Genomic DNA, 14,904 nt, shown 5'->3' with positions numbered 1-14,904 from the left:
GGGATTGTATTGAATCTGTAGATTGCCTTGGGTAGTATTGTCATTTTAACGATATTGATTCTTCCAATCCAAGAACATGGTATATCTTTCCATCTGATTGTGTTGTCTTCAGTTTCTTTAATAAGCATTTTACAGTTATAGGTCTTTTGCCTCCTTACGTAGGTTTATTCCTAGGTGTTTTATTCTTTCTGATGTGATGGTAAATGGGATTATTTCCTTAATTTCTCTTTCTGGTATTTTGTTGTTAGTGTATGGAAATGCAACAGATTTCTGTGTGTTAATTTTCTGCAACTTTACGAAATTCATTGACGAGCTCTAGTAGTTTTCTGTTAGTGTCTTTAGGATTTTCTGTGTAAAACAGTGACAGTTTTACTTCTTCTTTTCTTCTTTACTTCTTCTTTTCCAATTTGGATTCCTTTTATTTCTTTTTCTTCTCTGATTGCTGTGGCTAGGACTTCCAAAGCTATGTTAAATAAAAGTGGTGAGAATGGACATCCTTGTCTTGTTCCTGATCTTAGAGGAAATGCTTTCAGCTTTTCACCATTGAGTATGATGTTAGCTGTGGGTTTGTCATATATGGCCTTTATTATGTTGAGGTGTGTTCTTTCTGTGCCCACTTTCTGGAGAGTTTTTACCATAAATGGATGTTGAATTCTATTGAAAGCTCTTTCTGCAGCTATTGAGATGATCATATGGTTTTTATTCTTCAATTTGTTAATGTGGTGTATCACACTGATTGATTTGCGGATATTGAAAAATCCTTGCATCCTGTGATAAAGCCCACTTGATCGTGGTGTGTGATCCTTTTAATGTATTGTTGGAGTTGGGTTTGCTAGCATTTCGTTGAGGATTTTTGCATCGATGTTCATCAGTGATACTGGCCTGTAATTTTCCTTTTTTGTGATATCTTTGTCTGGTTGCTTGTTTGTTTTTAGTATCTTTTTATTTATTTATTTTTTAACATCTTTATTGGAGTATAGTTGTTTTATAATGGTGTGTTAGTTTCTGCTTTATAACAAAGTGAATCAGCTATACATATGTTCCCATATCTGCTCCCTCTTGCGTCTCCCTCCCACTCTTTGTCTGGTTTTGATATCGGGGTGATGGTGGCCTCATAGAATGAGTTCAGAAGTGTTTCTTCCTCTGCAACGTTTTGGAATAATTTCAGAAGGATAGGTGTTAACTCTTCTCTAAACGTTTGGTAGAATTCACCTGTGAAGCTATCTAGTCCTGGACTTTGGTTTGTTGGGAGTTTTAAAATTACTGATTCAGTTTCAGTACTGGTACTGGTAATTGGTCTGTTCATATTTTCTGTTTCTTTCTAGGTCCATAGATGGACCTAAAGATTATCATACTAAGTGAAGTAAGCCAGACAAAGACAGATATCACATGATATTGCTTATATGTGGAATCTAAAAAAATGATATGTGATGAACTTATTTACAAAATAGAAACAGACTCACAGACATAGAAAACAAGCTTATGGTTACCAAAGGGGAAAGGGGAGGAGGGATAAATTAGGAATTTGGGATTAACACATCTACACTACTATATATAAAATAGATAACCAACAAGAACCTACTGTATAGCGCAGAGAACTATACTCAATATCTTGTAATAATCTATAAGGGAAAAGAATATATATATATATATATATATATATATATATATACTGTATATATATCATATATACTGTATGTGAATCACTTCACTGTACACATGAAATTAACACAACATTGTAAATCAACTATACTTCAATTTAAAAAAATTTAAAAAAAAAATCTTTGGAGGCAGACCTGTATTCAAATCCTGCCTGTGCCACTTTATAGCTATGTAACCTCAGGCAAGTTACACATTCTCTGCCTCAGTTTCCCTCATCTATAAAATGGAGATAATAGTACCTATTCATCGTGAGGATTGAAGGAGACAAGTACACCTCAGTTCTTATCACAGTGCCTGGCCAGTGGTAAACGGTCAGTATGTTACTAATGACAATGATAATAGTCATTAACATAAAGAATCTTCCCTGTAGTGAATCTTGTGAGGGATACTGAGTGCAACACCAGGAACCCAGATTGGAGAAAGCTGTTAGAAAAACAGTTGAAGAAGCGTGCAAGAAAGAAACAAAACTATAAACTATGTACCAAGCCACAGTCAGTCCTATTTAGAAATAGCTACCTACTAAGCGCTTTTGGGGCCCCACAGACACACCACTTTCCCTGAACTGCTCTAACCTGCCTGAAGACAGATGCTCCAAAAGGAACTCAGTTGTTAGAAATCCCCTCCTCAAGAGTTTCACCAACCAAGGAAGACTGACCCTTACCACAGGAGAAGAGACTACAAGTGGACACCACACCTAGATAAACTGTCACCATCACATCTCCCACCTATGGGCTATACTCTAAGGGCCCATTTATCATTCCTAGGAATCTAAGAGGGCTACATCCCCCCGTTCCCTCTTACGATGATATTTCATCCCAAGTTCTAAGCCACCTCAGGGAGTTATTCATTTTCCTCTGGGTATCTCCCATGTATACATGATATATACATGTCACTAAGCTTGTGGGTTTCCTTTTGTTAATATGTCTTTTATTACACAGGTTTCAGCTAAGAACTCAGAAGGGTAGGGGGAAAGTACTTTTTCTTCCCTACATGACAGTAATTTAGTAGGAGGGTTTCCAGAGTCCTGATGCATTCAGCGGAAATACTGGGGATGTGACCAGGTGCTCGTGGAGGCTCTTCAGGAACCCGAATATCAGCACACCAGAACCTTTTCCTTGGGGCCCACAGAGCTCTGGGAGGCAGAAACCCTGACGTGTATGGTGCAGGGAGGGGGCGGAGGCAGCAGTGTCTAAGCACCTAGTCCTTTACTTGTGTGGCTTCTTTGTGAGCAAGGCACACGCCCTCGCTCCTGTTGAGGAACCTGAGCCAAGTCGCCCGGAATGTTCTCTTTGCACAAGTCACTCATCAGTGCAGCCTTAGCTCATGCTAGTCCTTCTGCTGGGAAATGCTTCTCCTCACTAGACTCTGCCTGTAAAAAAATTCTACCTGTCCTCCAAAGTACAACTCAAAGGAGGCCTTCTTATTCATTTATCCAGAAATATTTGCTGAATGCCTACTTATTTGAAACAGACCTTTTTCTGGGGATACCAAGAGGTATAAGGAGTGCAGGCAGCCAGGCAAATAAACAAATAGTGAAATTCAGTGAGATGGGGGCTACAATAGAGGCATTTACAAAGTATAGAGGGGTCTTAAAGCATTCAGCCTGCAGGGAAGGCCACTGGCCACAATTAAATAAATAAAATAATTTCAAGAAAAGTGTTAGGAAGAAAACAAAGTTGGCTAATGTGAACAAAAGTGGCTGGAAGTTTGGGTGTCAGAGAAGGCCTCTGAAGCAGTACTGAGCCAAGAGTGGAATGGTGAGACCAGCAGCAGCGAATAGAAAGAATGTCTTGTGTCTGGAATGCAGTGAGAGGGGAGCCAAGATGAGATTACACATAAATAAAATATTATACTCTGCCTTTTTCACTCAATATTACAAAGTAAGAATGTTCTTGGTTGTGAAAAATGATTTGTAAACATCTTTAATGACTGTATTAAAACATTTTTAATGGCTGTATTAAAAAATCATATTTTAAAAAAGTTATTTTCTGCTTTAAAAAAATCATCACATGAGGTACACTCCTGATACAGAGACACCCCCTGCTCAGCCTTCAGCAGAAGTCAGTAGGCAGAAGGGCATATGGGGGGTCAGGCACCACCTGCAGGTGTCCTCACTGCCACTTCTGGGCCCCTGTGGTCAAGGCTCAAGTAGCAAAAGCCCCAGTGACCAAACCCTGGAGACTGTTGATATGTCCTGTTCCCAAGAGAAAGTGTCTGAGCTCTAGAAACTTCTCTCTCCAGCCTCCTTGCCCCCTCCTTTCTATTGTTCATTCTACTGTGACTCATGGCTTGAGGAGAAACTGTAAGTTCTCAGATGTCCCCTGCTAGAGACCACTTCCTTGTCTTCCATTTGCAAGGAATATGCAATGCTGACAAAGACCCTCCTCCAGAAGCTTTGCTCTCCTTTCTCCTCTCTTACCATAGCTTTTGGCTTCTGGCTTCTCTGGAAAGCCAAAGGACTCTTCCAGCTTCTTTCTGCCAACATTTTAGTCTTCAGGGCTTGAGCTGCAAGGTCTGCGGAATTCCTGTCCATACTCGTGTATCCACTTGTTGGCCACTGGGGGAAATGGGGAGGAAGAAGAGCAGGCTCAGCGGAGCAGACAGTAGCGATGCTCGCTCACAGGGCCGTTAAATTCCACACCCTTGGCAACTCACTTGCCTCACCCTGGTCCCAGCCCTCCTGTGGACTACAAGACGTTGCTTCAGCAGCAGTAAAGAGCAAAAAGGACAGTGGCACCTGGAAAAAGTCCCTGACAGGTCCTGCTACTACAGACTAATTTTCAAACCCGTGGGTACTGTGGTCACTTACCCTTCATATGTAGCTCCTAAAAGCCCACCTCCCCCAGGGAACCATTCCAGGGTAATGAGAGAAAAGGGATGGATTCTCCTGGCAAAGTCCACCTCAGCACTAGAGTCCCTCTTCTACTTCTTTTTCTGTCTTCAGAGCTAAGTGCTCTTAGACACATATATGACATAAACACATCCCCTACTTATTTCTCTCTTCCTTGTTTGACTGTCTCCTCATGGGGAAGCACCTGATGGTTCTCTCCTTGGGATAGAGGACTGGGACTTGGCAACATATTATTCCTTAGCTGTGCTCAGGAATCAAGGCCCATCTGGTAAGGCCAATAAACTTTTACTGACACCTGCTCTATGACAAAAGCCCGGCCTTATGGGCTCCCAATGTACTGGTGGCAACTAATCCAGAATCTGATCACCTCAATATAATGTGGCACTGTTAAGCTTTTGGAATGAAAAGGCTATGTTATTTTCCATCCATCCCCTACTTCACTTTACCCTGAACCCCTCACCCAATTCCCATGCCCAGAAAGGCAGGCCTTACCCCACTTATCTCCTACCAGGACAGGACAGCCAGCATGAAGTGTGTCACCATCCCCTTCACCACTCCTATGCAGGTTCCACCAAAATAGTGCTGCATTCTGAAAACAAGCAGACCCCGCCCCAGGGGAGGTCAGCCCAGAATCTCAGTCCTTAGGAAGCACTTGACTGAGGACAAAGGCATGCATGTCATTAAACAAGAAAACTGTCCATGCAGATTGGGGGCAAGGCATGCATAAAATGCCACAAGATGGTATAAGCTGCCATTTACTCATTCACTCATGCATCCCTTATTGAGGGCCTGCTCTGCTCTAGGCCCTGAAGATGCAGAGACAGATCATGTCCAGTTGTCTCAGGGAGTTCAGTCTTGTGGGAGAGACAGACATAAAAACAAACGAGGATGAGACAGTGTGACAAGTGCTGCAGGAAAGGTGAGCACAGGGTGTCATAGGATCACTGAGGAGAGAAACTCGACAAAAAGCACAAGGTGGAACAAAATATTCCTCACACAGCTAAGAACTTAAGTGAGCCACTGACTCTTCCTTAGGCACTTCCTAATAACACCCGCAGGAAGCAGGGATCTTCATCCCCACCTCACCAGCAAGGAAGTTGAGACTTAGGGGCTTTAAATAATGCAACTAAGAAGGAGCAAGGTCAGGACTCAAACCCAGGCATTTTGATTCCAAATCGTATATGTTCTTTCCCCCCCACCCCGTCCCCAGCTTTTTTTCCTATACGCTTACTTTAACCTTGGCCAACCCCCTGAGCTTTGATAGATACCCAGCATTTACTCACTGAATGCTTAGGATGTGCTGGGTACTGTGCTAAGTGCTATGAGGCGTGATCTCAATTATTTGTCTTCATTTCATTCCTGAAGTAAGGGCTGTCATCCCTGATTGACTGATCTGACATTTGGGGGAGATATTAATTCATTAAACAAACCTCTTACCACACTGGCCGCCCTCTGTGCCTTGCTTGACATTATAACTCCTACTGCAATACGTTATGTTGACTTCTGGAGGCAAGGACTACGAGTTTTCCTCGGTACTCTCAGTGCCTCCAGCCGCCAGTGTTTACTAAACGAATGACTGAAGGGACCAGTTGTTGTCAAGGATCCGAAGGGCACTCTCACCTTTGAGGAGCTCTATTGTAATGGGAAGGCACACATGTAATCATCCTCTTGTAATATAAGTGTAAATAAAATAAAAAATAGAGGCACAAGTAAATGCAGGAGTCAAGAAAATTGAGGGATTATCTTTGATTCTGGGAATCAGGGGAGACCTCTTTTCATTCCCTCTCGCAGGAATAAGCTTGCAAGCACAGGCAGCATGAACGCTAGGGTGTTAGTTCTGCACTGCTAAAACCACCTGTTGGGGTCATACCCCCACTCACCTTGACCACAGGCACGCTAAAGTTGCCGTAGATGAAGGCTGTGGCTCCTCCAGCTTCCACCGAGCTCAGCTGCAAGGCCAGAGGAAGAGCCAGGGTTGAAATATCCCGACTGCCCTACTCTGCCTCACATGACGTCTGATGTCATTTCTGCATAAATTCCCTCTTGTGTGCCCCTCTTTCAACTCTGGGAGAAATACTTATGGAAATACAATCACCCAATTTAGGAATTGAGAGAGCCTACTCAGTGGCATCAGTATTTGCCTGCAGGGCCACAAGAGGACAACGTTTAGAAATGCCCCCTTTCTTTACCCTTTGAGCTAACATCCTTATTGAGGGTTACCATAAGTAGATTCAAACTTCGAGGCCCTCAGGAAGAAATACAGTTTATGTCACAACCCAAGACACAGACACGTCCCTGAAGTAAGTTTCATAAAATATTCTTAACTACATCAGATGCCCTCTGTTATTTTCCATTTTATTTTATTCTATTCTAGTTCAGATTTCTTAAATACTGACCAGATCCACTAACTTGATTTCACAGCCCACTAATGGATCATGACCAGTGGCTTACAAAACACTGTTTAGAATACAATGATTATATTTGAAAGCTGGGCATCATAGGAAATACTGATTGCACCTTTGGTGTGTTTCCCAGATCACTCAGACCCTCTCTAGGTAATCTCAGCTAAAGGGTTTCACCACTGGTATATTCTAGAATTATGGATGTGTTTACTTAACTTGAAGAGTTTTTTCTGATTGTCAAAGAAATATGTAATAACCTAAACATTTTGAAAAATACTTTAAAATACTTAATATTATTCATCATCTTACCATCTGGAAAAAGAAAAAAGCACTGTTATGGTTTAACTGTAATAGTTAACATTTATTGAGCACTGGCCGTATGTTAGGCATCACACTAAGTCCTTACAAATATATTATCTCACTTATTCCTCACAACAAATATATCATCCTCACTATTCCTGTGAGTTAGGATTGTTATTATTTACATTCTACAGATGAGGAAACCAAGTCTCAGAGAGATTGAGTGGTTTACAAAAGGTCATATAACTCCTTGGTGACTGAGCCAGGACTGGAGCTGAGCCAATGCTGTCTGACTACAAAGTCCCTGGTCATAACCATTATGCTACGTACACTCTTGAACATTAGGTTATTTCCCACTGTTTACTATTATAAACAACACTGTGAACATCTTAATGAGTAAAATCATTTTTGCGTTTTAGATTGTTCTCTTAGGAAAGAGTCTGAGCATTAGTATTATTGGGTCAAAAGTATATGCAAATATTCAATACTTTAGATACAACTGCTAAATTATTTTCTCACCAGCAGCATGACACAGAGTGCCAGTCTTACCTCGCCCTGGCTAACTGTCTACCAGCACATTCACAGATCCCACCATATTCGCCTGTGTTACAGAGCAAGAGTTACGTGAGTTGGGATGTTAGCACTTGTTAGAGGAAACTGAACTGACGTGGCGATTCAGAACCTGGAAAAGGCAGTGGTGATTTTTAGCACATCTTGGCTCCCCCTGTAGTCCTTTGGGAAGGGCGATGAGAGCAACAATTTGTTCCTTGTGTTCAAATAACAAACTGGATGATTCTGTTCAGACCCCTGTTGTCAGCCACTGTGGGTGTAAGCAAGATGCAACAGAGGAAACCTGGACTTTCCTGCCTTCCTCTACCTGTGGTTTCACAGTATAGTGGGAAGGAAGGACTTATCCAACAAATTGAAAAGAGAATCGGATCTGTGTGCTGTGAAGCTCATGAGCAGGGCATGGATTGTAAGATTGGTGGAGGGGAGGGAAATCTTCCCTCTGTAAACCTTCCACTGTTTTGTACTGGGACTGATCTTATGTCCAGTCTGAGTAGAAAATCACTAACCTGATTTCAACTCAATCCTCCCAATACTCCTTAAAGATTATTTTCTCCCTATATAATATTACTCTTATGTTCTCCATAAATCTTATGTCTTATGTTCAGAAATGTTTATGATGGTCTTAACACCAACCTGAAGATGAAAGGATTGGGCATAACCTAGCACTTCCTAGGTCCCACGATCCCATTTATGGGGTCCTATGCTTGCTTTCTGGGATACATGATAGAAACATATTGTATGAAACTGCACAGAGAGATATCCCCTTACATTATTTCATCAGATCCTCATGACAGCCCTGTGAGGAGGCACAGAGCAAGAAGACAAGCTCGAAGAATTGATGTGATTTGTGCTGAGGCCACATGTTAAGTGGCAGAACCAGAATTAGACCAACTGACTCCAAACCCAAAACGCTTTCCATTCCACTGTGTATCAAAGGCTTAAAATCCAAACATATACACACTCTTGCATTTGTCATTTAAAATTGCTGGGCTACCCTTACCATAGTACCCTTACCATAGTAACTGGACCTCTGTAATCAGGGAGTCAGCTACAGAAGATACTAGGGGGATAAAGAACAGAGAGATATTGGCCCCTAGATGTCCTATTCTTTGATATCAGTGCACTTCACTGCCTGTGACCTCCCATGCCAGCTTTAGTCATCAACCAGAGATGTACCAGCAGCTGATCCAAGCTGTGTCTCCTGCCCAGAGAGCTGACGTCAGCCATCCCTCTGCCTGATCAGAATCCTCAGAATGACCAGGAGAGGCCAGACACCATTGGCAACGGCAGCCTTCCAGTTCTGCATAAAATTAAAACCAAGCCACATGAAGAAACATGTTGGGATTGCCAGCATTAAAACTACAGAGTGCCGGCCTCTGATTGTCCTTTCTTGGCTACACTGTGGAGACCAGTTAACAGGACTAAGGAAAGAGGGAATGCTAGGGTGTAGGTGTCTGCTATTCTAATGAGCCTGAAACCAGGCCTTCATCTTAGGGTGTTATGTAGAGCACTTACATTTGGCATGTTTATTCCTTCATTTAACAGTAATACACCTCTTATAATTTAAGTGACAGATGCCTGAAATTATGACTTGTCCATAGAGAAGGAGGTAAACCCACATGATCTGAAGGGAAGAAGATAGGTGAGATAATAAAGACTGGGTCCGAATTCTATAGGATAAGGTCAGAAACTAGGAGAGGAGGGCAATTTGTTTTAAGGGGGTATAATGTAGATTTTAGTGAAGAATTTATGAGGAGATAAGGAAGAAAATTTTCACCGCATATGAGAGAGCCACACTTACTGAATTTCTCTGTAGGCATCTCTGTTCTTCCCTCTTGTAATCTCAGCTGCTTCATTTCTCTCCTCTCTCCCCTCATAGCTCCACAACCTCACCTATAGGTCCATGCTTTTCAACACCAACTAGTCTATGGGACCTCAAAGACAGAGACTCTCACATCCCCTTCCTGTGTTGTTCGGGTCCCAGGATCTCTTGGCCTTCGGTGTAACCCCACTTCCCATCCTAATCACTGACAATGACAAGGTCACATTGAGGTCTACACAATGTAAGCTCTTTGAGGGAAGGAACTGACTTGTATTGATATTTCTTTCTCTCTCCTATAGTGCCTAACAAGAGTGGGGTATGAAATTCACAAACATCCTGGAGATTTTTCTGCTGTGAAATTCAGATGAAATCAGTATCTGATATCGCTTTGAAAACCATAAAATAAAAGAGATATAAATAGTCATTAAGTAAGCAGCCCTGGTCCCTCCAGAGCAAGACTCACGTAGATCATAAATGTTGCGACTCGGTTCCCAGAGTTCATTCTGTACAGTGGGCTGGTTGGTGACTGAGACAAAAATAGAACATATCATTATTTTATGCAGATGGCACCAGAGTAACAGCCAGGATGCCACCATAATACAGGGAGGAGAAAAATGGAGGAGTCACAGATGGGATATAGCCTTGAGCTATACCTAGTCAAGTATGTGCCTATCTTTGCCGGCAGGTACTCAATATACTTTTTTTCCTCTTACCACTTTATTAGATACTCATATAAGTGAACTGTATACTACCAATCAAACAAAATTGCTTGTTAGTAGTGAAAGCACTATGTGAGGGGTTGATTGCACCTTCAGGTTCTTGGTGAAATAAATTAACATATAAAATATTACAGATAATTATTCTGTAAAAATACCAAGTCATAAGACTGGAGTTCCCAATTATTTGCCAAAGAGGCACACTTTTTTGTCATAGAAGAGTTTAATTGATATAATTTACATGTCATAAAATTCAATCATTGTAAGAGTGTTTTTCAGTGAGTTTTAGTAAAAAGAAGATGAGTCAGCAGCAATCAGCTTGAAACCAAGGCTTTCAATCTACCTAGAATGAGAACCTTTGTTCTAAAATTTCATGCGGTATTCTCTGGGGGCCCTATAAGAGCTCTGTTTGAGAGAAATAAATAACACCCTCGTTGCCTACCCCCCGAGATTGGTCACCAACCCCATGGTTACCGTAGCATGGTCAAAGTGAGGCTCATAGTGCCCTCCGATTCCGTAGTTTACCACCTGGAGATACTCTGCATATGGAGGCTGGACATCAAGGCCTGTAAGGGAGGCAATGCGATGGTCGAGGGTCACCAGCACTGGGTCAACGGTGTCCTTTAGCCAGGCACTAAAACACACCACAGGTTGCAGCATCAGTGATCTGATGCCAGAAATGACTAAATATCTGTGAATGAATGATGTCAACTGCCAGAAAGAAGGAAGGAAGGCAAGGAGGACAGGAAGACAGACACGAATACCTAATTACCTACTCACTCCTCCTGTTAAGTCGGCCCAGTCCATTTTGTGCTCTATCATTCACACATTCATTCAACAAACATTCTCTGAGGCCTACTGTATGCCAGACCCTGTGCTAGGTGTGTGAAGAGTGAAGGTTCACATCACCAGGCACTGGGATACAAAGAGAAAGAAGACAAAACCCTGTCTTTAAGAATGCTATGTTTAGAGACATCTCAATGGAGGAAGCTGGGTGCAATGGAAAAAGCTTTGGATTCAGAGGGGTAAGACCAGTCCTGGATCCTCGGTTTGACCCTTGGTCAGGCCCTTAACCTTTCACCTCTCTTAAGGTTCAGTGTATTCATCTATAATATGGGGATGGTAATAATATCTACTACACAGACTTAGGAAGATTGTGACAGACAATGCTTATGAAGATGCTTTGTAAGCTGTATGTTATTGATTTGCTGTAAAACACAGAAAAATCTCTGCTCTTTTGCTCTACTTCAGGACAAACCAGGATAGGTCAAAGGCCAAAGAGCAAAGTTCAGTCTCTTTTCCTGAATGTCTTGTTGAGGTTCTGATAAAGTGGAGGATTTGGCATCAGAATGTGGTCCCTGGGAAGTGAGGAAGTGCTCCCCAAGCAAAGCCAGTGAGCCTCCTGGAGAGATGATGAAGGCTCTTAAGGGAAGCACCTTGGCATGTCTGGAAGACCACTTCCTTGGTCTATAAATGATGGATTAATTTGTTCATTCTTTTGTATGGAGTGCATGCATAGTGCTATGCTGTGGGCTCTAAGGTTTACAAAGATACCCAAGACAAAGCTGGTGTGTTCAAAGAGCTCATGAGAGGAGACACACAAATATACACAAATACAACTGAGCACAAATCAAGGTAGAGTTAAAAATAAGAACCAGCCCTTAAAGTAAAGTTCTGGGGAGCACAGAGGAAGGAGATGTTAATTCTGACTGGGGCACTGAGGTGAGATGGACATGTAGGCCAAATTTTGAAGGGTGCATAAAATTTCAATAGATGGAAAAGACATAGGGATATTCCAGGCTGAAGAAATAGCATAAGCACAGACATGGTGGGGTGATATACTACAGTGTGTGTCAGCACGAAAGCATTTAGTCTGTTAGAGAAGTAATGGGAAATAATGCTAGCAAAGTAGGCTCAGGGCATGTTGTAGAAAGCTGAGGACACTGTGGTCGGGAACCTGGTCTTTGTGGATAGTGATTTGGAGTGCATAAGTGACCTTCGAGGGACCAGTTCCAGTGAAGTTGTGAGGACAGAACCAAAATTCAAATGGGTGCACTGTGGTGGAGGGTGGGTAGTGAGAGGAGGCAATGAGGGTCTCAGTTTCTTTACCTGAAAAGTAAAGAGAATATCACCCACTCCCCTAAAAGCAATGACTCTAAACAGAAGGTGGAATTTTCTCCTTGACACTACAGTATCAGAAAGGTTAGCAAAGCAACGAAGCTGAGGTTAGACGGGCCTTTCAAAACTTAGAACATAACTTCTAATGTAAAAGGTCCCCAAAACGTACCAGACCAAATAAGTTAAGCCAGATGATTCTGAATCCAAGCTTTCATCACTCACCTCGCTTCCCAGACAACAAAACCATTCACCCAGCTTGAGGTCTGGCCTCTCCCCTAGGATGTCATCACCATCTCCCATGGCTCCGGTGGGGACCCTCCTCTTACGGTATCCTGTCCTTACAGCACAGACCAAGGGCTACAGTGGAGGGGGAGCAGGGATGGAGGGGAGGGAATACGGCTGGGCTCTCAACCACAGAAGGGATCAGATCCAGAGATTCTGGCCATCCCTCTTGCCTGAGTGGTCGCAAGTCATGCTTTGAATATGAGTCAGGAGGTAAAGTCAAATTCCAAATAGAGACAGGACTTGTTCCCTGGAAAAGCAATCCTGGTTAGGAGAACAACTACACACTTAATTTTTGGTCTAGGGCATAGGAGCTTTTTCAAGTCTCTCCCTAATGGCCTCCTAGTTAAGTCCTCAGACCATGTAACCACCTGAGAAAGGCCCTTGGGTAAGGGGAGTGGAAATTGCTCCCTCTCCACAAGAATGTACAGATGTAAACGTGAACTACTGTGGCGTCTCTAATGGCACCTGAATGGGTGCTGCTGACCTTCAGTCACCTGTGCCACAGGCCCAAGGGTGGCCAGCAGGCATGACCAGAGTCCCTGCCAAGAAAGGACCCCTCTTACCTTTTGCTGATGCGGTACTCCACTGGTAACTGCTTTTCGCCTGATGCCACCACAGATCTCTGTAGCTGGTGTGAAGGATGTAAGAGAAAGTCCAAGTGGTTATGATGCAAAGGGAAGGGCTCTCACTTCCACAGACACGCTCCTCTCTTAGCATAAGCCTAACAATCACCCGTTTCTCCTTAATTAAAGGATATTTTGTACATGCTACTAATTTAGTGATAGCTATCAATCTTAAGTGACATAAAAGCTCAGAGTTGAAAATAACCTTTAGCTTCATATCTGGTAAACAGTAAAAACTGAAAAAGGTCTGTAGAACTGAAATACAAGTGATTTTGAATCCAATTTGCATCTGCAAGACTGTGAGTTCTGTAAGAACAAGGACTGTTTCTTACTCATCTTTATATCCCAGTGTTTGGGGCAGGGCCTGACTGATGGTAAGTTAAATTAAATGAACACCTCCAATGACAGGACACTTTCTACCCTCAGAGGCAGCCTGCTACTTCTGAACAATTCTGATAAAAGCCCTTCCTTACAGAGAATCAAAGTCTGTTTTGTTTGCAGCTGCCTTGGTTATGGGGAAAAAACAACCAAACAGGTTGGAAGTCACTAATTTAACTGAATGTCTCTATTTTGTTCTGAATGTCTAGGTATAGATTTTAAATTATTTTTAAATAAAGTGGCCTCTAATTGCAAAAGTACTGTACCAGGGACAGAAAGAGAAATATTATTTACATAAGGATGTCTGCTTCTGCATTTGTCATCAGAATGTCAGCTCCGTGAGGGCAAGGACTTGGTCTTTTTTCAGTGCTGTATCCCCAGGATGCAGAGAAGGCCTGGCAGGGAGTAGGTGCTCAATATTGGTGAAATGTACCCAGGAGTGAATGAACCAGAGTCCTGTGGCTAAAGACACAGCCCCTGCACTTCACATGCGGTCACAGCAGAGCACGGAGCAACAAAGGGCATGTGACAGAAACCCTTTCCCTTCTCAGAGGCTTCTACAATATTATTATTCCTGCCGCTAAACCAGGTAGACAACCTTGGAAAAGGCTCTTCCCTTGCTTCGACCCATTTCCCCAGCTATAAAATGCAGCATGGGAACAATACACTCTTGTAATCCTTCTCAGCCTCTCCCTCTACAATACTAGGATGCAGGGAATCGGTAGGTGACTGATGTCTCTTTCTAGTCCTCTAGCCAGCATCCTCTCCTGAGCCATTCATAGAGGAGTGAGGAGAGATTCATAGAGAGATAGTCTCTTCTGTTCTTTTCGGACAACATCAGTGGTTTAAAAACAAATCCTAGGGAATCTCCACTCTACCCTGCCCGCCCCCTCTGTTAAAGAGCCACACTGCATTTAATTCCTTTAAGAATTATTTACTGTGCACCTACAAGTCATTCATTTGGGGGGAAGATAATTATTGGTCGTTCTCTGTGCTAAGCACTGTGCTATGCATTGTAAATACAACATAGGAAACCAGACATAAGGCATCCAATGGGGCCCTAATGGACAAGTACAGGGTGCTATGGAAATACAGAGAAGGAGTATCTAGCCCATTCTTATGAAGGACAGGAAGGCTTCCCAGGATGCCCAAAAGACAACTGGAATCACACAGGTGG

General features: G+C 42.6%; 1 protein-coding gene across 1 annotated transcript in view; it reads right to left on the bottom strand.

The window, feature by feature from the left end:
* Positions 1-4,007: 4,007 nt before the first annotated feature.
* The window catches only part of P4HA3 (prolyl 4-hydroxylase subunit alpha 3), a gene marked incomplete at its 5' end in the record, with an annotated part of 34,240 nt that continues 23,343 nt past the window's right edge, over positions 4,008-14,904 (bottom strand). Inside the window, 6 exons of the mRNA XM_082660073.1 lie at positions 4,008-4,219; positions 5,006-5,102; positions 6,394-6,462; positions 10,071-10,133; positions 10,798-10,957; positions 13,290-13,354. Of these exons, the coding sequence (XP_082516199.1) occupies positions 4,149-4,219; positions 5,006-5,102; positions 6,394-6,462; positions 10,071-10,133; positions 10,798-10,957; positions 13,290-13,354 (525 nt within the window). The 3' untranslated portion in view covers positions 4,008-4,148. The remainder of the gene's footprint in view (positions 4,220-5,005; positions 5,103-6,393; positions 6,463-10,070; positions 10,134-10,797; positions 10,958-13,289; positions 13,355-14,904) is intronic.

Source organism: Grampus griseus, assembly GCF_964374135.1.
Source record: "Grampus griseus genome assembly, chromosome: 8".
Lineage (NCBI taxonomy): Eukaryota > Metazoa > Chordata > Mammalia > Artiodactyla > Delphinidae > Grampus > Grampus griseus.
This window is presented reverse-complemented; position numbering and strand designations above follow the sequence as displayed.